Source organism: Melospiza melodia, chromosome 15 (assembly GCF_035770615.1).
Source record: "Melospiza melodia melodia isolate bMelMel2 chromosome 15, bMelMel2.pri, whole genome shotgun sequence".
Lineage (NCBI taxonomy): Eukaryota > Metazoa > Chordata > Aves > Passeriformes > Passerellidae > Melospiza > Melospiza melodia.
Window position 1 is genome coordinate 9,166,859 of NC_086208.1, and position 24,958 is coordinate 9,191,816.

The 24,958-nt window shown below is 40.4% G+C and overlaps 2 protein-coding genes across 4 annotated transcripts in view; one reads left to right on the forward strand and one right to left on the reverse strand.

The window, feature by feature from the left end:
- The window catches only part of SCG3 (secretogranin III), a 35,806-nt gene extending 33,180 nt beyond the window's left edge, over positions 1 to 2,626 (reverse strand). For both annotated transcript variants that reach the window (XM_063169697.1, XM_063169696.1), the window contains exons 1-4: positions 2,497 to 2,626; positions 1,742 to 1,794; positions 1,150 to 1,195; positions 840 to 1,055 (exon numbers count right to left, since the gene is read on the reverse strand). In XM_063169697.1, coding sequence (XP_063025767.1) covers positions 840 to 1,055; positions 1,150 to 1,195; positions 1,742 to 1,794; positions 2,497 to 2,581 — 400 coding nt within the window. In that variant the 5' untranslated portion in view covers positions 2,582 to 2,626. The remainder of the gene's footprint in view (positions 1 to 839; positions 1,056 to 1,149; positions 1,196 to 1,741; positions 1,795 to 2,496) is intronic.
- Positions 2,627 to 7,334: 4,708 nt separating this feature from the next.
- On the forward strand, positions 7,335 to 24,837 carry AP4E1 (adaptor related protein complex 4 subunit epsilon 1). 2 transcript variants are annotated; one of them, XM_063169705.1, is made up of 21 exons: positions 7,335 to 7,502; positions 7,807 to 7,878; positions 8,736 to 8,859; positions 9,400 to 9,473; positions 9,927 to 10,048; positions 10,824 to 10,983; positions 11,463 to 11,629; positions 12,192 to 12,265; positions 13,212 to 13,334; positions 13,423 to 13,532; positions 13,779 to 13,918; positions 15,169 to 15,281; positions 15,417 to 15,535; positions 16,217 to 16,519; positions 17,069 to 17,183; positions 17,548 to 17,683; positions 18,256 to 18,511; positions 19,253 to 19,831; positions 21,186 to 21,370; positions 22,069 to 22,226; positions 22,663 to 24,837. In XM_063169705.1, the coding sequence occupies exons 1-21, from the start codon at positions 7,341 to 7,343 to the stop codon at positions 22,821 to 22,823; spliced, it is 3,453 nt and encodes a 1,150-aa protein (XP_063025775.1). In that variant the 5' UTR covers positions 7,335 to 7,340; the 3' UTR covers positions 22,824 to 24,837. The 2 variants fall into 2 exon arrangements, with proteins under 2 accessions (XP_063025775.1, XP_063025776.1); XM_063169706.1 differs by lacking the exon at positions 7,335 to 7,502 and having other exon boundaries at positions 7,693 to 7,970.
- Positions 24,838 to 24,958: the final 121 nt, after the last annotated feature.

A 24,958-nucleotide genomic window follows, 5' to 3' on the forward strand; every position in this document is an offset into this window, starting at 1 on the left:
TGTGTCAATTTTCCACATCTGAAAAATATCTTTCTGAGAGGCTCTTCTGAAAGAGCAGAGATGAACTTTAGGATCTTACTTTCCTGTTTAGAGAAAATATTGGTAGAATTTCCATATCCACTTATTTGTGTCTTCCTGTTATCTACTTTTATTGTATGGCCATTTAGATCAAAACAGTTCATGACAAACTCTTGTTTGAATTTCAGCAAATTAACTTTTAATTATGTAACTGTTACCTATGGCAAATAATATCATCGTGACAATGGGAGAGGGAATACAATGAGTGAGCTTTGGTCTGTGATCAGCATACTTTGATATAATTAAAAATATCCTGAGCTAAATGCTGCTTACAATTCTCAGAAGACTCACTTAAACTACAAGTCAATTAACTACTCCTGTAGCAAAGGCAAGTATTCTTTGGCCTTTGGTAATGTCTTCTAGGTTTGTGATTATGAGAATTATCTAAAACTGTACATAATATTTGGAATAAATATATGTGATTTAGCTGCATATGGAAGTGCTTCTTCCTCACAAACCAGAATAAATATATTTTCATCTAAAAATATGTCCCATTTTCCTTCCATCAAATCGAAATTGCTGAAAGACATTACAAATTACACAATTAGACTTTCCTTCACGGAAGTCTGTTAAAATCAAGAGCAATTCTTTTGTACTGTGTTTCAATAACCTAACTGTAATACAACAAGCAACTGGAAATAATTGAAACTGCACTCCAGCAACAAACAGAGCTCATGTTCAGTGGTGAATGCAACATTCATGAAAGCAATCAGTTTGCCAGAGAAATCTAACCTAGAAGTCACTGAAAGATTATGGAATACCTTGGAATTTATAATCCAGCCCGCTTTTGGTGGAGTCAAAGTCATCCACAAGCCTGCGGTTCTTGGTGGAGTCTGCATCATCAAGGGCCACTTGCTGTTCATACAAAGAGCTCCTAATTGACTCCCTCTCCTTCTCATTCCTTTCTCTTTCTGCTACTGATTTGAGCAGGTTCAGGTCATCAACAAAGGAATAATTCCTGAACTCTGGCTTGTTTTCTGGAAAATATATCAATATCAACATAACATAAAATCTTACACCTCTTTGAATACCGTTATGAATATTGTTATAAAACCAGGAGAGATATTTTACCTGTGGGAGCTATTTTCCTATTCTTGTCTGCCTCAGCTTCAGCAATCTAATATACAAAAATAAAGCAAATAAAATAGCAAACAGGTAGAAGGAATAAAATGTGTGATCTCTTGATTTATCAGTATTAGCAGAGGGCTTAATGCCTGATTTTCACTCTTAGTAAGAAGTTTGCCCGAATAAGTAGAACAGGAATAAGCACAGGAGACTTTCATCAGTACCACCCATCCTCTGATCAGAACCAGACCTTATGAGAATCTGCATTTTAAGATAAATGCAAGTTACATTTTCCTTCTTCATTCCAAGCTCATGCTATATTCCCATAGGATATCAATAGAAAGGCATGGTATATCTGTGAGCTGTTGGAGCTAACAACCTGCTTTCAGAATGCTGGACAGTGAAAGTCTATTTGCCAGTTCTTAAAAATTACTGAAACCCTATTTTGTATCTAACCCCATCAATAATCACTTTACTGACAAATCTGTTTTTCACCCATTCATTAGCCATAATGATATTCATGGATCCAGTACATGAAAGGCTAAAAAAATTTATAGGAATTAAAAAAAAATTTGTAAATAATTATTATTTCACTTACCTGTTCTTCCAAAGGTCTTTCTACACTTAATTGTCTGTTGTGTATAGCTTTATCTAGAATAAACACACACACATACATATATATATACCCTCAGTTATATGATACATGCAACTACAAAGAGACAGGACATTTTTCTTTAATTTATAGTTTTTTCCAGTACAACATGGTGTCTTAAATAGGATGCCAAATGCATCCTTTATTTTTTTTTTCATTGTAAAAAAATTTTCAGTGTTCCTAGAAAAATGGGAACACAATAAAAAAAGTCAAACCTTTAAACAAAGCATGACTGGGGCAGATGGAGAGGTTCTGCAGAAGACAGAAATACAGATATAGACTCAGCAACCTCCTTCTGATCAGAAAACTCACGAATTGGGGAAAAAAGTACCGAAGGAGATTGACTAAAATAGCAATAATCGGATTGGCACAAGCAAGAGATTAAAAATCTCCTCCATCCAGAATACGGCGGGAGACTGGGGGAAGCAAAGACTTGTGCCGACACCGATGCAGAATGGATGAAAACGTTGCTTGGAAAAGACGGAAAAAATTCAGAGCTTTTCCCTGTAACAAAACCTTTTCCTTCACTTTAATATTAGATTGCAGCTTCAGTGATCGGTGTCTTGCACCGGCAATATTGCCGCCTTAGGATCTCATTGCCTTTAGCCAAGCGGCAGGAAAGTTTGACCATCCCCTATGTCTATCCCGCAGAAGTTTCCCCAGCCGCGGCAGAGGGCAGGAGGCTCGGGGCGGGCGCTTACCTGTGCCCGCGGGTCTGGGGAAGCCGTGCCCGCGGCTCGCCAGCAGCGCCAGCACCTGCAGCGCGACGGCCAGCCCGGGGAACATGGTGCGGCCGGGGCCTGCCTCGCACCGGGAGCCGCCCGCGGGAGCCGCCCGGCCCGCAGGGCGCTGTCCGGCCCGCGGTGCTGAAGCTCGGGGAAGCCGCTGCCCGGGGCTCGGCCGCTGGAACCCGCGCCCGCAGAAATGGTCGAGCCCGGCCCCGGCGGCGGCCCCGGGCACGGGGAGGAGCGGGGGGCGGGCCGGGCCCGGAGCATGCGCGGGGCCCTGGCTCCGCGGCCCGGGCAGCGGCGGCGGCCGCTCCGGAACGGCCCTGGCGGCACCCACTGGCTCTGGCGGCACCCACCGGGCCCCGGCGTCACCCACCGGGCCGTGGCAACACGCTCCGGGCCCTGACGGCACCCGCCCTGCCCTGGCGGCACCCAGCGGGCCCGGGCAGCACCCTCCGGGCACTCGCGGCACTCACCGGGCCGTGGCGGCACTCACCGGGCCCCGGCGTCACCCACCGGGCCCTGACGGCACCCACCGGGCCGTGGCAACACGCACCGGGCCCTGGCGGCACACACCGGGCCCGGGAGGCGGCGTTCACAGCCGGGCTGACAGCGAGCGGAAAGCCGGTCCCGCACAGGCGGCCTGTGAATCACTGCCTGTCATCTGCTCAAAGCCTCTCCACGGGCTGAATTACACTGCAGTGACTCTTCTTACGACAAAGAGAGGACGTGGAGAGTTTAATTATAGCACTTTAAAATTTAGGATGTAAAAAAGCACAAATGACAATAAGCATGTAAGCTATTTCTGAGCGTTTTTAATATTAAAATTTAGCCCTTGTAGGCGCAGAACAGCAACAAATCCCCAGGGACCGGAGGAAGACATTTTCAGCTGTTCGCGGCAGAACAAAGGATTGCAGCGCTAGCGCTTTTCAGAACTACAGAAGCTGCTTCCAAAATAAATCACAATGTTCTTTCTTCATAAAAGAGCTCATCATTCTATCGTCACAAATGCACACATTCAGGGAGCAGACTTAAACATTAGCATTGTCAGTTCTTGCTGACTGCTAAAAAAGGCTAAAAACTCTTATTTGAAGAGATGAAAAGGACCAGTGCTTTCACAAATGAAAAGCAGGAACGAAGCTGAACTGTTCATTCCTTTATCAATGGATATGTACACAGTACTATAGCATAAACTGGAAGAACACACAAAAAAGAACGATCATTAATATAACCACAAGGACTAAAAAGAATTGCAATTTTTTTCCCTTAGCAGCCACTTTATATTATAGTCAAGCCTTTGCATTTAATTTAGGTAAAATGATGCTCTAGTTTACATCAGATTCACTTCTATAAATTAGTCTTCCACATCCAGAGCAATGAAAATAAATTCCAGAAATGTACTGATAGCCCCAGAATCCTCACTTTTTACCTGGCTTGGTAATTCTTGGAGCTGAGCCATAGTTAGGAATTACAGGATATTTTGGATAAAAACCTTTTAAGCATAGTTGCATGTAAGAAAAAACAGTCTTATTTACACATTCCTTGGTGACCTACAAGGAAAACTATTATAATAAACAGATCTTTCCCTCATTTTAGAAGCACAGAAGACAAGCAGCTTCCACAAGGAAGCATAGAGTAACCTCCTCCCCTGCCATCTTCAGCCGATGGGTATGTACAGCAACAGGAACCTCAAAACTACAGAATAGTGCTGATAAAGAAAAATGAAAATATCAATTCTAACTTCAATGTGGTTTTATATTCCATCCCAGTCTGGTATTAATTCAACAGTTCATTGCCTGTGTAATGTTCTCAATGTAACAAAAGCGTGGACTTTGTCTCCAGGTACCCTTCCTGATGTTTGCTTCCATTCCACTCAAACATTTCTCACAATGCTCCACGTTTTCTAAACGTGCATCCATTGCTAAGACTCTACGCATTTCTCATTCAGTCAAAAGTACTGAACAATTCAGAAGCAGTGAGTATTTTTAACTTGCTGAAAGGAAGGTGCCTGTCAAGCAGGGAGACCAGAAAAGGAGCTCTAATTAGAGACAACAGCATGAAGAAGGTGCAGGTCAAACCCATGCCTGTTTATATGATATATCCACATATGGCTTTTGGGGTATAATGATACATCTAATTGTGTTCAAATGTGTTTGTTTTGCAGGATATCCTTCTGTTTAAGTGATAAGTGTTTCTGTTTCTGTGAAATCTTTTCTGTATTATTTCCCAGATCCATACGGTTTATTTCCTTGGTGCTAAAGTGTCTCCTGTTTTGGCAAGCCTCTCTAACAAGGAATGATGAGAAGGACAGGGCAGGGCTGGGACTGATGGTGGAGAGAGAAGAGAATTCAAAACCTGCCATCCCTAAAGTTTCAGACACAAATCCTTTCCCTGTTCACGGGCACTGCCAGCCACGTGCTGCAGCTGTGGGCACAGAGCTCACTGGCACTGCCCCCTCTGCTTTGGCACACTGGTCCCCCTGCTCCTTGGTGGTGCCCTGGTGAGCCTGTGAGACATGTGACAGATAATACACAGTCTCTGCTAATTATGACAAAGTAGGTTTAATCCCCACAGAACAATGCCTGGGTAAGAGTGCTGTATTTGTTTCCTTCCCATTACACCTGTTTCATTTGGCATCATTTACATCATCTAGTACTACACATTCCTTGCCCAGTGCAGAGACAACATGGTGAAGAGCACAAGCTCTTCTATTTTGGGTTCTATTTTGGCTCATACACAATCAACCCATTTTCTATTCTGGAACTCTTTATTTCCAGCGATGTGAAACGAGCCAGAAAGAACACCACTTGCCTATCAGATGCCAAGGAGAACTCAGAGGAATGGCAATTAGAGTGTTTCTTGATATGGTGAGAGCAGTTGTTATGAAGCGAAGAGAAATAACTGAAATGCAGCCTTTCAGTGTTACATCTGCAGTTGTTTTACAACCACGCTTCAAAGTTTTTCCTGTAACTGATGAAAAAAGAAGGCAGATGAAAGCAGGAAAAAGGCACAACAAGCCACCTTGCCAAGTTTATGCCTAGATGGTAGACATTCCTTACTTCTGTGGATTTGCTTTCTCTACTTCATCTCATATAATGCAAATTATACACTAAATAACACAGTGCTTAAAAGGAAAAAAAAAAGTGTGGGAACAATTACTGGCGATCTTTATGCAAGGCATTAGGTGTATCTATAATCATCTGACTGTAAGTCATGTATTTTGCACATATGTGTGCACTATGAATAGTCCTCTTGATTTCAATGCAATCATCAACAATTAACCCTGCACATGCCTGAGGGTTTGTGCTCTACGAATCATTTTACACACAGCATTTATACACCACCTAAGGCAAAGAGAAGGATTTAAGACTCTAGAACCATGAAAAATAATAATAGTAAAAAAGTCAAAGCTAGTGTGTTTTCAGCATTTATTCAAGTTCCATCAACTTTACCAGCTTATTAAATGTACATTTTTGGTCTACAACGCTTACAAGTTTTTCATGCTTCTGCAATGTAATGTGATGTTTTTACATGAGCAGTTCTTAACTATAATATTCTTAACCAACTCATTTTGTAAAGCGAACTTTAAAAACTACCAGTCCATATCTTTCATATTACCTTCAAGGAAATGCCTGCTTTTAATACCTTTAAAAATAGTGATCCCAGTTTGTTCCTGTTGGGCTTTTCTCTTTTTCCGATAATAATTTATAGCTTTGAAATTCAGCATGATTTTCTGTCTAGATGTATGTAGGAGAGAGGGATACCTTTTCATTGGAAACACAGAGCTTGGAAAACATTGTGTCAGTTTCTTCCCCACCCTTTCTAGAAAAAGAACCCCCAAAACTACCTTTGAACTGAAATACAAGTTCCCTGGTAAAAACCTTCCCAAGAGGACAAAATGCTACCAGGGGTATGGGTATCACCTCAGATCAGCCCTCTGGAAGCCTCTCAGCATTACAGACCTCCTGATGTTCTCACCAACTCTTTAAGAATAATATTTTTCATAATTGGGAGGTTTAGCTTGGACATTTGGAAGAATTTCTTCACAGAAAGTGTGATTAGATACTGGAATGCGCTGTCCGGGGAGGTGGTGAAGTCACCATCTCTGGAAGGGTTTAAGGAAAATTAGATGCAGCGCTCAGTGCCACGCTCTAGGTGACATGGTGGTGTTTGGTGGACTCAGTGGTCTCTATTCACCGAACCGATCCTGCGATAAGCTGGGGTCAGAACCGAACAGGTTCTGTGATAAACTGGGGTTAGAACAGAACCGATCCTGCCATAAGCCGAGGTCAGAACCGAACCGATTCTGTGATAAGCCGAGGTCAGAACCGAACCGATCCTGTGATAAGCCAAGGTTTGAACTGAACCGATCCTGTGATAAACTGGGGTCAGAACCGAACCGATCCTGTGATAAGCTGCCACACGCCGCTCATTGGAACCGGCTGAAGTGTCTGCTCCGTGCTGCTGACACAGAGAGCCCGGCGGGCAGACCGGCGCTCGGGCCCCCTCCTCCCTCAGGGCAGCGCCGGAGGCAAAGGCTCCGCGCCCGCCGCAGCCGCCGGGGCTGCCCCGCTCCGACCGCGGGGCTCCAGCTCCACCTCCCGGCCCAGCCGGGCGGCGGGCGGGGCCCGGGGAGCGGCTCCTCCTCTCCCGGCCCCGCCGCCCCTCCTCTCCCGGCCCCGCCGCCCCTCCTCTCCCGGCCCTGCCGCCCCTCCTCTCCCGGCTGGCACCGCCTCCCGCCCGGCACCGCCTGCCGCCCCGCACCGCCCCGGAAGGGGCCGCCCGGGCCCGGCTCTTCCGGGGGCGGCGGGTCCGGCATGAGCGACGTTGTGGAGCGGACGCTGAGCGCCCTGCCCGGGCTGCTGGGGCAGCACGATCCGGGTGCCGGCCCGGGCGGTGCCGGCGGCCCCGGCAGGGTATCGGCCTCCTCCCGGCTCGGCAGCCTCATCCGGAGCATCACGGCGCTCACCTCCAAGCACGTACGGGCTGCGGGGCCGGGCTCCTCTCCCTTCCCGCGCCGGGGGAGCCGCCGCGGGGCTGGGCTGGGGGCCCCGGGCGCGGCGTCTCCCCTCAGCCACGATAAAACCCCGATAAACTCCTCGTGTGTGTGGGTGGCCGCGTTCTGCTGCTCTGGGCCCGGGCTGGGCGAGCACGGCCGCCGTGCTGGAGGCGAGCGGCCCCCTGAGTGTGGGGCAGCGCTGAGTGACCCTGTCTCCTCTGGTTCTTCTTTCACGTTTTGCCTGTGAAAACTATGCGAGGTTAAAACAAGCTTAATTTTTCTAGGAAGAAGAAAAATTAATCCAGCAGGAACTAACCAGTTTGAAAGCAACAGTTTCAGCCCCCAGCACAACACTTGTAAGTTCTGTTCGTGGCTGCAGGCTTTGGAACAGCAACACCGAAGGTGAAGGATAGAGTGTTCTCAGCCTTTATCACAGCTGGATGTGCAGGTTATCTGCATTATAGATATTTAATCATCAGCATTAAAAAGTACCAATACGTATTTTTTTGCAGCATGGTTAAAGTAGTGAGAACACTGATTTTGATGGATGTAAATAAGCAGTAACAATATGAGCCTACTATCATTCTGTAGTTTCTGAAGTATTGTAGACAGCAAAGCTAGGTGATGAGCTGCTTCCATCAAATAATGCTCTTTGCAGGCTGACATTGTTCTTACAATTAGTTTGTTCTTTTTAAGAAGCTGTGCTTTGTTGTATACACTATTGTCATGTCCGAGTTTCAGGAGATGATGTATTCTGCTTTGAATTAGTTAATATATACGTCCATCCCATGAGTGAGGATTTTTGAAGGGAAAATGAAATTTTATCTTGCATCTAGTGAAGATACCATCCTACGTCAGGGTAGTAATTGGTAAAAAGTAATAGTCATAATGCTTCAGATAATCATAATGCTTCACATAATTAATATTTTTTATGCTGGCATAATTAATCTGCTGTTGATCACATGCATACTAATCAAAATAAGAACCTTTTTAGGGGTAGAATAGGAGGAGTTCTGCCTTTTTAGCTGAAATTTAACACTGCTTTGCAGAAGAAGTTCATGGCAAAGAAAAAATTATGAATACTGAGATTTTAGAAAATGTGTAAATTCACTTGTTTCTGTGAGATAAAGTTCTCTGTTTCAGTAGAGCAGTGAAAAAGAGCATAAAACATGTTGGACTTAAAATTTTCAGTAAGTTGTTTCTGGTATTTCAGAGGCTGATGAAAGAATGCATGGTGAGACTCATCTATTGTGAAATGCTGGGCTACGAGTCTTCCTTTGGATACATCCACGCAATCAAACTTGCCCAGCAAGGGAACCTTCTGGAGAAGAGAGTTGGTATGTGCATGGAGCTGTAGCCTTTATAATGTTCTCAAACCCCCAGTTTTAAAGTTTTTCAGGATGCATAATTCATGTCAAATACAACCTACTTAAAATGTTCCTCATTTTCTTGGTCTGGTTTCGTGGTCTGTTACTTTTTGGAATTATCGAAATCCTTGGCTTGTGAGGTGCTCTGTGTGTGCTTGCAGCACCGAAGGCAGGGAAATGAATTTATTTTGAATCATCAGTTCCTTCATTGTTTTGAATTGTGACACCAGTAAACAAATAATTTAAGAGAATATTTGTTAAGCACATCAAGCAGAAAATGAATTTCTGTCAGGATCTGGTATCTTTTCCAAGTAGTAGTGCAAGATTAGGTAAGGATGGTTCTGTCAGACAAATATTTAAAACAGGAGCAACTGTTATCGAGCAGGGATTTTTTTGTTGGGTTTTTGTCACTGTTTAAGTTAACTCTTCTTGTGTTACAAACAGTCTTAAAGTTTCTGTCAGAAAGTTGCTTATTGCTTGAAAATAGTAATCACGTCTGTTTTATTTTAGGTTACTTGGCAGTTTCTCTATTTCTACATGAAAATCATGAACTGCTGCTTCTACTTGTGAACACAGTTGTGAAGGTATAGTGGGGTTTTGTAAAACAAAGAAAAAGGAAAATCTTACAGGCACAGGAGAGGCCATGTGCCAGATGAGCCAGTGGGGAAGAACACCTAGCTGAACAGAGAGCTTTGGCTGTAGCTTGGTGGGAGGGGCTGTGAGGTGAAAAACTTGGACCGATTCTTCCCATTTTGTCACACATAAATTGATTAATTTGATTAATCAATTACTTTGTCACAAGCAAAGACAGGCTGAAATAGCTTTCCCTGCCTTTTTAATTTGATCTTGATGTTCTTGCTCTTGAAGCCATATTTTAGAAGTTCTTTGAGAGGAGATATGCCATAAACTTTACTTTATAAATGGCTGTGGGTGGCCTCTCTAGGGGGGGTAGTTCCAGCCTTCTTGTGAAAGATTTGAGGCATGTCTGTGCAGAATTTAAAAGTCTAATGAAAAATTGACTGTGTTCTATGTCACAGGACTTGCAGAGCACTAACCTGGTGGAGGTGTGCATGGCGTTAACTGTTGTCAGCCAGATCTTTCCACGGGAGATGATTCCAGCTGTCCTGCCCCTAATAGAAGACAAACTTCAGCATTCTAAGTAGGTGTTCATTACAGAATTTCAAATGGCCTTGTACAGCTGAATAAATTAATTTTGTAAGTAGTTTTAGTATAGTGTTTCTTCTCTCAGCTGGTCTTTTTGAGTCATCACCTTTAGAAATAAATGCTCGCCTTGTGTTTTCTCTTGGATTCTTGTCTCATTTATTTACAGCTTGACTGAGTATTGAATGGATAGCAAATTTTTTCATAGCCAGTGTGGATAGGTAAATGTAATTGAATTTATTTGCTGGAGTCCTTTTAACCAATATGCATGAAGAAGTGTTTGTTGAGTAGGTGGGGAAACAGATCCAGATCCTTGAACTTCACTGACACTTTTTTCATAAAGCTCTTTAGAGAAACTAATAAAAGTGTATCTGTGGTTACCCTTGATTTGTTTGAATTATAGTTTACTATATCCCATAAAGAGAGGAAAATGCTGTAATTATTGATTTGAAAGGGAATTGCAGAATGAATTAATTCAGTAATTTCTAGACATGTATTTTTTGGAGCTGCATGTAGGACCACAGCAGACGAGTCATGGCCTATTTCATTGTTTATTTGGTGGACATTGTTTTTAATCATTAATCTGACATCCATCCTTACTAGGCTTTAAAGCTGGCTTTGTCACTTCCTTGCTTAGGTGGTATTTGCAAAGTCATTTGTTGCCAACATGTAAAACAGGGGTTCTCATCTCTACAAATCATGATCTGGGGTCTGGCAAGTTTTTTTGTAAAGTCAGGTACTTAAAGTTTTGTTAAATGTAAATCTCATTTCAGGGAAATTATCCGAAGAAAAGCTGTTCAAGCTTTATACAAATTCTATCTCATTGCTCCTAATCAAGTTCAGCACATCCACGATAAGTTCAGGAAGGCTTTGTGTGACAGGGATGCTGGAGTCATGGCTGCTTCTTTGCATATTTATCTGCAAATGATTAAGGTAGGCAAAGAATTGGAAGCACAACTGAATTTGGGAGATATTTTTATTTTAAATACGCAGTGTGCTCTACAAAGATTTTGCAGAAAAAATTCACTTGTAGCAGTTGGAAAAGTTAATTTATGTAGTCATGTGTTACATTTGTTTCTGCCAATCCTCCATTTAACTGGGCAAATCCACTTCTTCAGGGTCTGAATGCTCAGCATTGCTGGGTCCTTAGCTAGTGGATCTAAGTCCTACAGTGGGTTAAAGGGAAATTTCCTTGTAAATGTGTCACACCTGCTCCCTGTGCAAATGTGTGAGAAAAGAACATAGGCTTAAAGGGAAGAGCATATGGGTGCTTAGGGTTGAGAGCAGAAGTCTGATTTCAAGAAATGATGCCATCAGTGCAGGTATTTTAATCTTACTCAAGTTGTGGATGATTTTTACTTTAGAGTTGTTGTATTGAAATATTTGAGTTGAATTTAATTTCCATTATGTAGGAAAACTCATCTGGATACAAGGACTTGACTGGGAGTTTTGTGACCATCCTGAAGCAGGTGGTGGGAGGAAAACTCTCTGCTGATTTCAACTACCACAGTGTGCCAGCACCATGGTTACAAATTCAGCTTTTAAGAATTTTGGGGCTGTTGGGAAAAGATGATCCAAGGTAACCAGATTTTTCTCTGTAAGTAATAATTTGAGATAAAGTAATAGCCTGCACCTCATAGGCTGTAAGAAGCTTTCAGTGTCAAAATTCTTGCACATTTATTTTTAACCAATAATTAATTTCTGCAAAAGTAGTTTCTTAGCTTCTGGGTTGTCTAAACAATTGATTGTTGTGGAATATGATTAAAATGTAATTTTACTGGGACTTCTATTACAATGTTACCAAATAACAGTGAAGAGCTGGAGTAAAGCTATTTTAAAAAAGTGCTGCCATTTTGTGAGGACCTAGTTGTCTGTGATCCTTTCCCTATTGACCTGTTTATTTATGCAAGCAGCAAGGGAAGTGTTTTTATTCTTATAATGTGGTAAATGTTTATTTTGAAAGCTTCAAGCATCCTGTTAAATGCCATTTAGGATCATGTTATAGAGCTCTTCTGTGTTATAGCAAATTTGTGGATATGAGTAATATGTTACGGGTTTCAATAATAGCTCTGAACTGTTTGGCAAAATAAGGCTACCTGCTTATTAGTGGTGCAATTAATTGTAAATATTTTCTTAAATAGGGCAAGTGAATTGATGTATGATGTTCTAGATGAATCTTTAAGAAGAGCAGAGATTAATCATAATATTACATATGGTGGGTAAGGTTATTTTATGTAATTATCAATATTTGAAAAGATAGAAAATGAGTAGTTGATTATGCTAAAATACTTATACAGTAGTTTTGAAAAATCTAATTATAGTCTTAACATTAATTGTATTCTCAAGTGTCCAACTAGTAAATAGTAGCACAAGTGATGCATTGCTGTACAACATTAATTTTTTATCATTAAAGTAAAACACATCTATATACAGGGAATTCTGTTTGGCTCAAAAGCCTTTATCCTGTGTTTGCATTGACCCTGCCCTTAATTATAGAGTCAGCTGCTTCATGGAAGCTTTTAGTGGACATTGCTTAAGTTGAAATAAGCAATAAAAGAAAATCCTGCTGATACATCTCTGTGTGGTAGAAATGTTTTGATTTCTCTTTACTGCCCTGAGAAAGGCAATAGTGTGCAGGGACAGTGTCAGTTCTTTACAGCTGTGTAGGGTGTAATGTTCAGTTTATTTCTAGATTTTTCTCAAACAACTGTACAAAGTTGTTGGGTTTTTTTCTGGTTTTGTTTTGATTTTTCATTGGTTCTTTTCTTTCAAGAATGTTCTTGGGATGATTTTGGCTGTTGGTAGTAGCTAAGAAATTATGAGTTACCAAAAATAATTTGTCTCAAATCCTTTATAGTTGCTTGTTGGCTTTTTGAAGACTGTCCCAGTCCAGTGCCTTGAGCAGCTGTAGGAGACTTCAAGGTTGGAAGAACTTTAAGGACAGAAAGTTGTTTGCAGGGGCTAATTAAAACATGTATGTACTAAAGGAGATAGACTTTCACCTGCTTTTCCTTATGTCAGATGGTACTCTCTGGTTAGATTCAGTGGGAGTGGGGTAGCACTGCCAGTCCTTGAGGAACACTGAGCTCATTTGTTTGTTAAAAATTTTGGATTATAGAAATATTCAATACGCATTAATTATGTGTCTTCTCCTCCTGCAGCCATCCTGTTTGAATGTGTCCAAACAATTTACACCATTCATCCCAAATCAGAATTACTTGAAAAGGCTGCCAAGTGCATTGGAAAATTTGTTTTGTCACCCAAAATTAATTTGAAATACTTAGGTAAGGATGCCTGATTTCATTATGCTGTCTTTAATTTGGCCATAGTGGTAGCATTGCCTTACATCACTTGCAATCACTTTCATTCCAGGGTTAAAGGCTCTGACCTATGTTATCCAGCAGGATCCAAACCTGGCACTTCAGCACCAGATGACAATCATTGAATGTCTGGACCATCCAGATCCCATTATTAAAAGGGAGGTCAGTTGCATTTCTAAATGTCAAAAATTTAGGTAATTGTTAAGATGGGGGATGAGTTTTGTAAAATGAGCAATGTAAAAATGTTTCCATAATTGTGAGAGAATCGTTAAAAACACAGTTAATGTGACAAGCTGTCTAGAGAAGCAGTGTATCTCATTTAAGAATAGTTGCTCAATTTGGTGTACTAAAGCTTCTTCTTTTTTTGAGTCCTCAGAACCAATTATTTCTTTGTGCTTTCTCTTTCAGACTTTAGAGCTTCTCTACAGGATTACAAATGGGCAGAATGTAATTGTCATAGTCCAGAAGATGCTTGATTACTTAAAAGAAAGCCAAGAGGAATATGCCATCATCAGCTTAGTTGGCAAAATAGCAGAACTAGCTGAGAAATATCCTTTTATTTTTCTGAACTAGCTGAGAAATATCCTTTTATTTTTCTGAAACTTTGAAGTCAGAGCTCAGGCACCTGTAGCACTGATACCTATCAAAGCATCTTTCCTGATCTTGTGAAGTAGGAAGTGTTAGAGCTGTGCTTCCCATCCTTTCAAATGCAAAAGAAAGCACATACAATAATGACTGCAGTGTTTCTTGTGCTTCACTGAGAGAAACTAATTGCACACAAATTTTGGCTTTGGAGTTTAACATTAAAACCTTGTGTTTTAAATTCAAACTTTGAAGCCTTATACCACAGCATAGAGAGAGATGTCTCAGGGCTACTTGAAGTGCTGTTCTGTAATTGTGGGACTGATCTTCCCTGATAGAACTCTTCATTGGTGTAAGGATTTTAAGAACAGCACACTTTGATAGAAATGAAGAAAAGATTTTTTTAAAAATGCCATAAAAGATGAAAGTAATGATTAGGGATTTGGTTTATTATGTGCATTACTGTTAGATCTGCCACTGCCTGATTTCTGTGGGTGATTTTGTCTGATATCTTGAGTTGTAAACTTTTAATAACAGAGAGCTGCCTTATCATCCTGTTTGTGCAATGCCTGGCATAGAGTACTGTACTAAAAAAAGCTCTGTTGTCCTGCAGTATGCAAACACAGATGCAATAACTCTGAAATTTCTGTGCTGTTTAAAATTTCCGTTTATTAACTGTGTGTTTTCAGGACTTGCCTGACAGAAGGCAAAAGCCAGCTTTCAAAGTTAGCAAAAGCTGATCAAAAGTTAAATATATTAAAAAAAAAACCAGCAAGGATTTATGTGGAGTGCTTCAAAATGTTTTTGTAAAGTTGGTAAATCAACAGCACTGCTGAAAAGGACTGTTTCTTATCATTGATCAAGTGATGCTGGATAAACAAAAGATTGGAAGCCTAGCACAGGACAAGTGTGAACTTAAAATAGAGTAGGACAAATGTGAACATATTGTTCCTAATGTGTGTGAGGCCTGCATGAACTCAACTTTTTCAACAGAGTAACTTCAGGCTTTTCTAGCTGGTCACCAGTTTTCATGACATTTACAGGAAACACTTCCTAAAAGATCCAGGAATATTTCCTCTTTAGTTAGATGGAGCTGATATTTGCCCATCAGATCTCCAACTTACTGGGAAGATCACAATGGGCATTCCTGTGGAAATATACTAAAAAAGAAAGAAAAAGTTATGCCTTAGCATTTCATTCCTTAACATCTGGACACATATGCCCCTAACAATGAGTGGTTCATCCAGACAATGAATGCTGTGTTCTCAGTTGGAGGTGATGTTGTACATTCTGATATCCCAAACAACTTCCTGAGGCTGTTGGCTGAAGGTAACACCCTACATGCTCTAAAGAATTAGACATGTTCCTTAATAATCTGGGTTTGTTTTCTTTTCTTAAAATGTACTTTGAAATATTTGGTAGGATATGTTATTTGTGTTTCACAGAAACTGTGCTGTTTTCTAGGATTTGATGATGAAAAAGAAGATCATCAGCTCCGGGTGTATGCAGTACAGTCTTACTTGGCATTACTTGAGGAGGAAGATAAATTGTATCCACAGAAATTCCTTCAAGTTATGAGCTGGGTAAGTTAGACACAGGTCAGAATTCCAAACACAGATTTGAGGAAACTTTCAAAGGTGATAATGTTTTTAATAAATATTTATTAAACTTTAATTTTCAGTCACTTTTACTTGAAGTCAAGCTAACATGCTGAAATCTATTTTAGTGACCTCTTTGGTGGATGAGGACTATTAATTTGTGGTTTGTGGAAAAGCTGATTTGCTCCCTTTTATGCAGGGATGGCTTAGTAGCCACCTGAATCTGACTGCACACCATGGAACCTTTCTGTCTCCATCCAAATTAGCCTGATGTGGTTGTGAAATGCTCTTGTAGCCCTGCAAATGGCTGGCCAGGTGCTGTGCTGGTGTTGTCTGATACTGGGGAAGCTTGAGCTCCCACCCAAGGGAGAGGCTGCAGTTTGAGGAGGTAGTGATTTGTGAAGGCCTGGTTATGTTTAGCTTTCTTTTCAAGACAATTTTTTGATTTTTAAAAGCCAGATGTTGGAGTCTGTTGAGGTGAACACAAAGGTCACTTCAACCCTTTGACATATAAAACACAACATGGTAAAGAAATAACTTGGAACATGTTTAAACAATAGTTTCTTGAATGTGAAGTGGATTTATTGTGTTATTTTTGTACCATATTCCAATCTCAAAACTGAGAGCACTGCTCTAAATGCATATTTGTCTGTTCTTTCTGAATAGGTGTTGGGAGAATATTTCAGTCTTGTTACAGATGTTGATCCAGAAGTTATTTTGACAAAGCTGCACAGCCTGCTGAAGAAGACTTTTGTTACTTCTGAAACTAAAGCGTGGATAATGGCTGCAGTCACCAAGATAGCATCACACACTTCGTGCTCAAAAACAGTGGATGAAATAATCCAAGAACTCAGCAGCTCTCTGGATACATGCCTGAGGCAATATGCCTTTGAACTGAAGCATCTGTGTGAAGACAAAGCACTGATGAAGACCTTGCTTCCATTTGATGCTAGTTGCAGTGACCTGGTGGTAAGACACATTCCAGGTTCTTTTTCATGAACCATCCATGGGGATGAATATTCTGGTGAAAAGGTGTTTCCAAAATGAATGATATTTGCAGTTCTCACTGGATGCAAGTCTGCTTAAAGTGAGTTTTCAGAAACTTCTTCAGGCATATGGGATGAATCAAAGTGTTCTATACTGAAAGATAAAGAGCCATGGTGTTTTAGTTAAGTAAGCTTGGAGTAGCTTTTAGCAAAATTATCATTTCATACACTGGTTTATTTTTAGTTGCCTTTTGTTTTTTTCAACGATGAGGTAGGCCTGCTTTAGTGATACAGTACTGCTTTTGAATTCAAAGAGTTTGCTTCCTATTTAAAATCCACTGATTTTGACCATGAAATTTCCACAGTAAATGATGGAAAAGATTCTGTCTATATAGCATCTTAACTGGTAGGTATGGGACATGTGACCTGAAGATCCTGATTTGCTGATAAGACACCATATTCTTCTGGTGACATCTGCCTCACATAGAGCAAATGCTTTCATTGTCTTTTCATTCCTTTAAATTCTGTGTAGGTAGATGCTTCCTTGTCTTTTCTGGATGGGTTTGTGGCTGAGGGACTTGCTCATGGTGCAGCACCATATAAACCTCATCACCAGAGACAAGAGGAGAAACTTTCTCAGGAAAAAGGTGACAGTTCACTGCATTTATTTAATACTGTTAAATTACCTGAGAAGTATTGACAGTTAAAGTGTACAGTTAATTTATCTTCTTAAAATAATAGCATCTCAATGCAGCTCTTGTCTGTAGACAAGAGCTAAGTTCAACTTAGATTTTAGTTCCCCCTTTGTCTAGCTGATGTATATAGATTGTTGTTCCGTAGGTGAGAAAGTCTTACTGTAATCCTTGCTGTTCTAGAGGATTTGAAATTTGTGGGATTATTAAAATGAAAGCCTGAGAAGTCCAGCAGTACAGGGATATATATTTTCAGAAAATAGACCTAATTCTTACTTTTTTATGCCTCTTAGTAATTTTAAAATTGTCTGTCTTGCAGCTCTGAATTTTGAACCTTATGGGTTGTCCTTTGCTTCAAGTGTGTCCTCATCTGGTGTCACTGGCAGACAGTCCCCCACTGGTTTATCTTTTGGCTCTGATATATCTGGGAATAGTGCTGAGACAGGGCACAAAGAGTGAGTTAATTTGTGTGTGAAGTGAAGTACATTTAAGCTTCTGTTCTTGTCATTGTCATGGGTCCTTGTTGCTTTATTGCATGGAACTAGAAAGAGTGCAGTTGGACTTGGAAACTTTTATCACATAAGAAAATCAGTTGTTGGCATCTGCGTAATAAGTAGGAAAACAGCTGATGTTTCAGACTCTTCTGCCACTTTCTTCACAGACTGCAGTTGAGTGATGGGTAATGCAGTAAAATTGGGGCAGGATTGCCTGATTATTACATTGTTTGCTATTTTTTCTGCTGTATTTCTTTTTCTAGAGATAAAAGTGAGGCTAAGGTTTGCAGTGTAGGATGCTCCTTTTATTAGTGCACTACACATCATTTCCATATCCATAGTTTCATACAAATTAATAACTTCATTTATACTCAGCTAAACTGGTATGCAGAAAACCTTTCCAGAGTCTTTATATTTTACTCCTCACACTTGTCTATCAAAGCACCAAAGTAGTGAATGGTGTTTGAGTGTTGGCATGTTTTTATGAACATGTTCCTGTGGCTGATCCTGCTTTGTTTTGTTTGCCTTTTTAGGACAAATACTCTGAAACTTGAGGGAGTACGCAAGCTGTGGGGGAAAGAAGGTTACCTTCCAAAGAAAGAAAACAAAACAGGGAAAGAAAATGAGCCACAACCAGTGCCTTGTGGCAGCTTATTAGCAGGGCAGGTGGGGGAAGCTCCTGCACTGCAGCCTGTGCAAGGTGCCAGCCTGTCTGAGGAGGACAAAGAGAAGCAGCAGTTAGCATCAACTTTGTTCATTGGGCTGGGATCAAGTGCTGGTGTCAGCCTGGTGAGTGATTCTTTTGAGATTTAACACTTTAAAGTTTACATATGGTCTTTATTGAAAATTACAGATACTTGTATGCAAATGGAGATCAAATTAGTGATAAGACAACCCCGTCTCCCCAAGTCATTGCAAAACTATTGAGAATGGCTTTTGCAGTGTGATATTTTATTGAAGCCTGAAACAGCTTGATGAAGCAACCTCTGAGGCAGGTCTGATTTGGTAACTGGAACTTTCCTCTGTTTACATGTTGTGCTCCAAGCTGTAGTGTTAGTTTTCCTGAACAACTGTTCCTTGACCCAGCCTTGTAGAGCTGTCACCATTCATTTGGATGTGAGGCTAGAATTTGACAGCCTATGTCAAGACCATTTTAAATTTATGTATGGTAGTATGTGGAACATAAAAGAATTCACTATTAGGTAATATTTTAAGGCTGGCATCATATTAGCCAGCTCAAATTTTGGCACTTAGCACTGGTTAACCAGATACTACCTTTGCTTAGTCTTTTATTAATAAGAGTTTTTAGTTAAGAGAATCTTGAGTCATTCTTTCATTATAAGCTAATTTAGTCCTCTGTAAGAGATACAGCAAGCCCCTTGGATCCATTAAAATGTTTGGAATCTCTTTGTATTTGTCATCTGTTTTGATTCCTTGTTCCTTCCTCCCCTCTGCACTGCATGGTATTAACAGTAACACAGCTGGTTGCTAGGAACTTTTCCACCCATTTTTTTTCTCTTTCCTTTTCAGATGGGCAAAGCAGACACAGCTACTCAGAAGTTCAAAAGGAAATCAAAGGTAACTGAAACTCAGCAGTTGAGTGAGGAGGCATCAGACTTCCAAGCCAGTGCTGCTTCAGATTTTGATCCCTTACTTGATACAGTACCTGTTAATGTGGAAGACTCTGAGGGAAGTCTGCACACAAGGTTAAGAAAAGCCTCCCCTTCTTCTTCAGATACTGTAGAAGACAATTTGGCATTTGAAACACCTCAGTCCCTCAGAAAATCTGTGCTGGATGACAGAATTTCAGCTAACAGGCTGTCACAGTCATCTTTGTTTGCTGATGGCAATATTGAAATTTTTCAGCCTTCTTCAAGTGCTCAATGTGAAAGTGCCAGTGAAACACCATTGGTCCCTTCCTTACCAGAAGAACTTGAAGAGCTTCCTCACTCTGAAGTGGTGGGACTTTGTCAGAGTGATGCCTTAGCTCTGCATTTATGTAAGGTGTGGACAGATGACTCTCTGTTGCTCATTGTTTTTGTTTCAAATAAAACCACTTCTGCACTTCATGCTGTGAACTTAGTGTTTGAAGAAACAGAACACTTCCAGGTAAGAAACTTTGTTTCCATTGTGTTTTAAATTCACTTGGAACTTCTTGCTTTTTGCTTACATTTACCAATGCAATATTTGGTTTAATGTGGTAGCCATGCCTTTTTCCAAAGTATTTCCTTTAAAACCTGTGGTGCACCTGTTACACATAGCTTTAAAAGGAGTTGAGAGAAATCTGACTATAAACTTAAACTGTCACTGGCTATAAAAGTTAGCCTCTCACTTTTTCAGTTCACCTTGATTTTATTTGCCTCTGTGTAATGAATATTTGTGATTTTTCCATTCTGAATGCGAAAAAAGCCCCAAATGCAAACCTCACTGGTCCTGCTTGGAGTGATATGACTTGAGTTCACCTCACTGTGTAGCTTTCTTTTGTCTGGGTTTGGCTATTGTGCATTCATTTGTATTTACCTGATAGGCAAGCATGATGCTTTCCTGACACCAAATTTGTGTAAGCTTTTTTCAGTGCTTTTTCCAAAGACATTAGTCATGGTTCACTCTCATGCATTTAGTTGAGGGTGCAGAGGAGTTAAGCAGTTTTTTAATTTTTTTACATTGGTTACATTAGAGATTTAAATATGGTTGGTAAAGGCATGTTATAGTCATAAATAAAACTTCATTTAAATATTTGGAAGGATATTTAGGAATTGCCAATTGATTGATCTATCCACAGATTTTGCTTAAAAGAAGCACAGAATTATTAAACAACTCTGCAAGTGATAACTGGATAAAAATAATTAGGTGGATTGGTGCTTTTAGAATTGACTTAATCAAGGAACTGCTAATTGGTTATGGAGTCCCTTTCCATTTCTGACTTGACTCAAACTTGTCTTGGCATTGATAGAGAGTGAGCATCTCTTGTCTAGATTTTTCTAATAATTCACTTAAATTCCCACCCAGACCACCACCATGGATAGAATTTCTGTTACCAGTTTGTTTGGAGAGCCAGGGCCTGCTGAGTAATCTAGAAATCCTCCTTTTTATTAGGGGTGTTTTCTCAACTTCTTGTTTCAGTATATGGCTTGATGTGATGCTGCTTGCTTGTATATTAGTTGATGTTGGGACTGAGCTGCAGAATTCAGATTCCTGGTGCAGTTCTTTAGGGCTGGGACAAGCCAATTGTCAGAGATAAATTTCACTGGTGCTGTGTATCCCATAGGATGTTTGTGGGTGTTAGTGATTAATTTATCCTTCATGAGGGCTGAGATATGGTGGCTCTGTTCACTTGTCAAATACTCCAAGAAAAATCAGCAGAAATAAGAGGCACTTACAGAGTTTTACAGCTGTATCTGAATCACTTGCACAACTTGACAGCAAGACTTACATTCTTTATTCCTTTTATGACATTATATAGATTTTGGAGAGTGCCACGTCCCATTTTCCTGTAATTGAAGCTCAAAGTGTGGAACATTGCCAGAAATGTGTGAGGATGAACAAAGTCTGTACACAGGCAATTCTTCCTGCTTCTGTTAGCTGCCAGTCAGAGATGGAAACTTGCCTTGAATTTTCAGTAGCTTTATCATTGATGGACTTCATCAGGTAAATAAAATAAACTGCAGTTTTTAAAAACATATGTATACAGCTCAGTGTTAGACAAGGGCAGGATGATTTGGGTATTGACTATGAAAATACAAGGCTTCACCTTGAGCAGCTAATTCAAATCTGAAATGGCTGATAAAGATAATAAAGGGTTATTTTACACTTGCAATAAAGGGGTAAAGTTCCAGCAAGTAGTACAAATGCAGGGAGAATACTGACTGGAACTGTTTTTGAGGAGGTTAGCAGAACAAAGAACAGAAGGACATGATGCTTTAAAAATATGGCAGAATGTAAACATGTCAAGAGGAAACAAGTGGTTTGAGTGCAGAAACCTGAACACTGTATGAAAAGGTTGACAACTTTTGCAGAGGAGGAAGAAAGCTCACTTTTTTCATTTTTGAACACTGCATTTAGTTTAGGAGTAGGAAAAAACAAGTGTCCTTTGTCCACCAGACATTTCTTTTGAAGTGAAATTTGAAAATTAATTTTTTTTTAAATTTAGAAATCTAAAGCAAGGCATAGAAACGTTTTTAAAACATTAAGTTGTAAAGAGGAGGGGTTTGATTAGTTCAATACATATTTAATTACTTTGTGCTCTATTGTCCAGCTGCTTCCATGTACAGGGTTTTTTTTGAGCCCAAAGATATTCTGATTTATAAATATTGTTTGGCTAAGAAATGTGGTGAACTTCCTTTTAGGCCAATGGCAATGACTACAGAAGACTTTGGGAAGCTGTGGTTGTCCCTTTCTAATGATGTGAAACAGAACATAAAAATGTCATCTTGCCAAGATTCCCTTTCAGCAGCCCTGGACACACTGCAACAGAAGCTGAAACTCCACAGAGTTGATGTTATAGGTGAGTGAAAGTACACTGTGGGGGTGCTCACAGGATAATTTGTCCCAGGAAGACAAGTGCATGGGAGAGAGAATCTTGCAGGTTAAGGGAGGGAATGTTTGGGAGCATGGTGAATAAGGGACTGGTGTGCCATGGACTTGGTTTGCCTCACTCAGGGGTCTGTGGGAGGGTGATGTAAAGGTACAAGTGTTCAGCAAACAGTGGATTTTACAAAGGAGAAAACTTGCACCGTGAAGAGTTTTGGGTAGGGCAAAGAGGGAATGAAGCTGTATGACAAATATGAAGCTGGGATTTTGACATGATTTGTGGTGATGTGTTCCATGAGTTAGAGGTAAACAGCAGACATGGAGTGTGGCAAATGCATTTTCTGTGAAGTCTGCTACAGCAGTTGTTGCTTGCTAACTGTTACTGCCTTCTTCTTCCTTCCCTCTCTCAGGCAATGAGGGAATCCTGGCCTGCCAGCTCCTCCCATCTGTGCCCTGCCTGCTGCACTGCCGTACCCACTCAGGGATGCTGGCCCTGTGGTTCAGGTCCCCTTGTGCTGCTCTTCCAGATGGATTGCTCTATCAGTGTCAGAAGGTGATGGAGGAATCCTGAGAACAATAGTGCCTGCCTTAATCCATTTGGTGTGTGAAAGCAAGTCAAAGATTTATACAGTTGCACAGATAATTACCAAAGCTAAACTAAGATACTGCTTCTTCAAGTATTAAAAGTTTTCTTCCAGCTGGCAATGTCCAAGTGGACTTGTGGGGGAATAACAGTGATCTAAATTACCCCTGCAAAAACATGCTCAGGACTGTACAGTACATTAAAGTATTGTTACCTGCGTAAGTGAAATGTATATTAATTTTGTTGTAAATGACTGAAAGTATTTATTTTTATTACACAGCTTTTATAGATGCCAACACTTATTCTTCATGCCAACTACTTAAATATGATTTTGAAGAAAACATATTTCCATTATGAGGTCAGACTTGATCAGTTATTTAATTTTATTTTGATAATTTTTCTAAAGCTATTTTTAAGCACTGCTGGCAACAAGACCCATATTGGTGGTTATATAAAATAGCTTATGTAGCAGCAAATGCATGGTTTTAAAACAGTTAAAAGATTCTAGGGAGGAAAACACTTCCCATGATCTTTGATGTTTACCATGGAAGGGATAATATCTAAATAGGTTTTTGATAGGAGTCAGGCATGTGAAATTGTTTGGAAGCACCTTGTGGGGGATTAGCTAAAGCCCTTCAGGTTAGTTCCTGTCTGCAGTTCTTCCTGCCCCAGATTTCAGTCTCATTCCCTTTCCACAGGGGTTTGTGACAGCCACTGAGTATCTGTGCATGTCTAATTCCACATGGATCAGCTCTGAGATGACTGAGCTGGGGGCACTTGGCTGTGGACATGTTGACTCCCTGATTTTTGTTTAGTGAACATGTTCATTGCTTTCCAGTCCACCCTATAAATTTGATCTGGCCAAAATCCCTGTGCATGAAAATTCACAAGGGGAAAGCTTCCATTTATTTTTACTTGTAATTATTTCTAGCCTGGGTATGACTCATCACAGGTCTGACTTGCAGGGATGTGGCTGTGCTGTGTGTGCATGCCTGGGAACTGCAGCAGGGCATGGGGGATTAAATCACAGCAGCAAATGTGGAAAATGTGTCTGAGCAGATTGTCTCCTGTTCCTGAAGTAACCTCACAGTCTTGAAAATCCAGCAATCTGAATTTATTTAGATGCTAAATGAAAAATAGTGCTGGTTAGTATTATTTATAGCTGATCATGTTTTCTGTTTAGGCATCCAAGATTGTACACACAGTTCAGACATGGTACAAAGGGATTCTGTGGTAGAGTTCTGTACTTTGTGTGTTTAATAGTAACAAGGAACCTCTCACGTGTCAGCATTACTGATTCTCACCTGAGAAGCACTGGTTGTAAAGGAAAACAAGTATTCTTTGATGTTTTGGTAAACATTCATGAAATTGTTGTAAGAATGTTAATGTGCTGATAGCAATTTTTCTTTTAAGTCGAGCTACTTGTGTTATCACAAGTATAATCATCCAAGCAAATTCCTTTTTTATTGTTGTTTCAGTACCCTCTTACTGAGGAATTTAAAGTGCACTGAACCTGTAAATATATTTAATGTTCTGCATACTTAAATGTTTACTTGGCACTTCAAGACAGTTTATATAAATGAAAACTGATTTATAGTGGAATAATTTCCAGCAGATGATTGCCCTGCTGGTAAATCAGACTTGTGTTATGCAATTGGACTTCTGTGATTATAGGAACTCTGATACAAATATCTGTTTGTGGCCTATGCATTTAAACCATTTCAGCAAGGAGATGTTCAGTGTCCTGGTGTTTAAAGAACTGCAAAGACAGCAATGCCTTCTGTTGTTAATTAATGTTCTCTGTAACCTTTCTCACTGTATGAATAGTGTATGTTAAGGTGTCAGTATTCTGATTCTGATTGCTTTATGGTATCATCACTTAAAGGAGTGTGCAGGGAATTGTACCTGTGTCAGTCATTTTTGGATTGCCCAACAAATACTGATCTGAATCTATCACCATATTTGCATTTCTTGCAGTTTAATAAAATTCGGTTTTATTTAAAAAAAAGTTTGATACTTGTTAAATGTTTTTTTCCATCACATGTAGCAGTGTTTCTGTATATTAAGAACTATTTTAATTGTTTCTTTTTGCATGTGAACAGTGAAACATCACAGATGAACCT